This window comes from Perkinsus marinus, assembly GCF_000006405.1.
Source record: "Perkinsus marinus ATCC 50983 genomic scaffold scf_1104296934480, whole genome shotgun sequence".
Lineage (NCBI taxonomy): Eukaryota > Perkinsozoa > Perkinsida > Perkinsidae > Perkinsus > Perkinsus marinus.
Window position 1 is genome coordinate 1 of NW_003214769.1, and position 1,466 is coordinate 1,466.

Here is a 1,466-nt window from a genome sequence, read left to right on the forward strand (position 1 = left end):
TTTCTAGGTACCACTGTGGCACGTCGTGGCGTTCATGGGTACTTAGCCGATATCATGATACTTTCTATGGCTGTCATCGAGGATCATACCGTCTAATGAGTGCGGTTGGTCTCCGATATTGGTGGCCTAGTGTCATAAAGGACTGTTACTCCTTCGCGAGGAGCTGTCTCAGATGCCAATGCTCGAAGGCCGTTATCAAAAGGCATAGAGGAGAACTGTCATCAACAATGATGCGTGCGTCCCGCCCATGGGAGCTATTGATCATCGACTACTGCGGCCCCTTCGAGCCCGATGAATTTGGCCGAGATTATTGTTTGGTGTGCATAGATGCCTACAGTCGGTGGGTGCGGTTAATACCAACAAAGGGCTGCACATCATCAGCTGCAGCATCTGGGCTGTGGGCGGACATCATCAGTTTGCATGGTCCCCCTTCCTGTTAACATAGTGATCGAGGTCCTTCTTTCGTGGCTGGCTTTTTGGCGGAAGTTGAGGAACAATTCGGGGTGATGCACACCACAAGCGCATCCAGGGACCCGAGAGTCCAAGGAGCCGCCGAGAGGGGAGTAAGAGAAATGAAGGCCATCATGAGGATAGTCGAGCATCAACTGGGAACGGCCCAAGGATGGACAGCTACCCTGCCAGTGATCGTCATGACTCACAATTTCTCTCCACCCCCTTTCGTACCTGCTACGTGCGATCTATCCCCTTACATGCTAATGTTTGGTCGCCCAGCGCCCGACATTTTTACAGGAGGAAGAGAGGCGGGGATGGACGCCGAGGCTACAGACGATGACTCAAATAACGGTGCGATCAGCGGAGCGGACTATGCGAAGCAGATCAATGATAAGCTCAAGGAAGTTCATGAGGCATGGGATCTGGCGCGCACGATAGAAGTGTCGAAACGAGCGGATCGTTTCCGCATTGGTGCGGAACAATACCATTTCGGCGAGGGCGATCGGGTCTTGCGAGTCACGGCACTTGAGAAACCCGGCGGGCATAAGGCAGTGGTTACAGGCCCATTTACCGTTGAACGCAAGACTGGCCGTAACTATTACGAGGTAGATGGTATCGATACTAATGTTCCGGGGCACCAGCTGCGGCCCATGATTACGGATCCAGAACTTCGTCGAGGTCTTCCTGATGATCAGCGTCCAAGAGTTATACTCGGCGGCAGAAATCTCGTCAAGATCCCATTTCAAGAACTGACGCCAGGCACGATCATTATGTTCGAAGTTAGATCCTCACCAACACAATATTATTATGATCTGGCTAAAGTCATATCAAATTACCCTCTTGACGGGAAAGCCAACACGAAGCTCATGTATGCTGGCCCAAAAATGCGTTGGTACGACTCCGATACGGTCAAGGACATTGCATATGATGATATCGTTGCGACTGGGCTAGTGCTGACGAATGATAATCGTGTACCTGAGAGAACTATGAAAATTATTAGCCATTCGCAACGA

At 51.1% G+C, this 1,466-nt stretch overlaps 1 protein-coding gene across 1 annotated transcript; it reads left to right on the plus strand.

Annotated features, from left to right (window-relative positions):
• Window positions 1-584: 584 nt before the first annotated feature.
• Window positions 585-1,403, plus strand: Pmar_PMAR004664 (hypothetical protein; the record flags this gene model as incomplete). The annotated part of the gene is made up of 1 exon (XM_002784850.1): window positions 585-1,403. A coding segment is annotated over one exon (819 nt), but the record flags the coding sequence as incomplete, so codon positions are not given.
• Window positions 1,404-1,466: the final 63 nt, after the last annotated feature.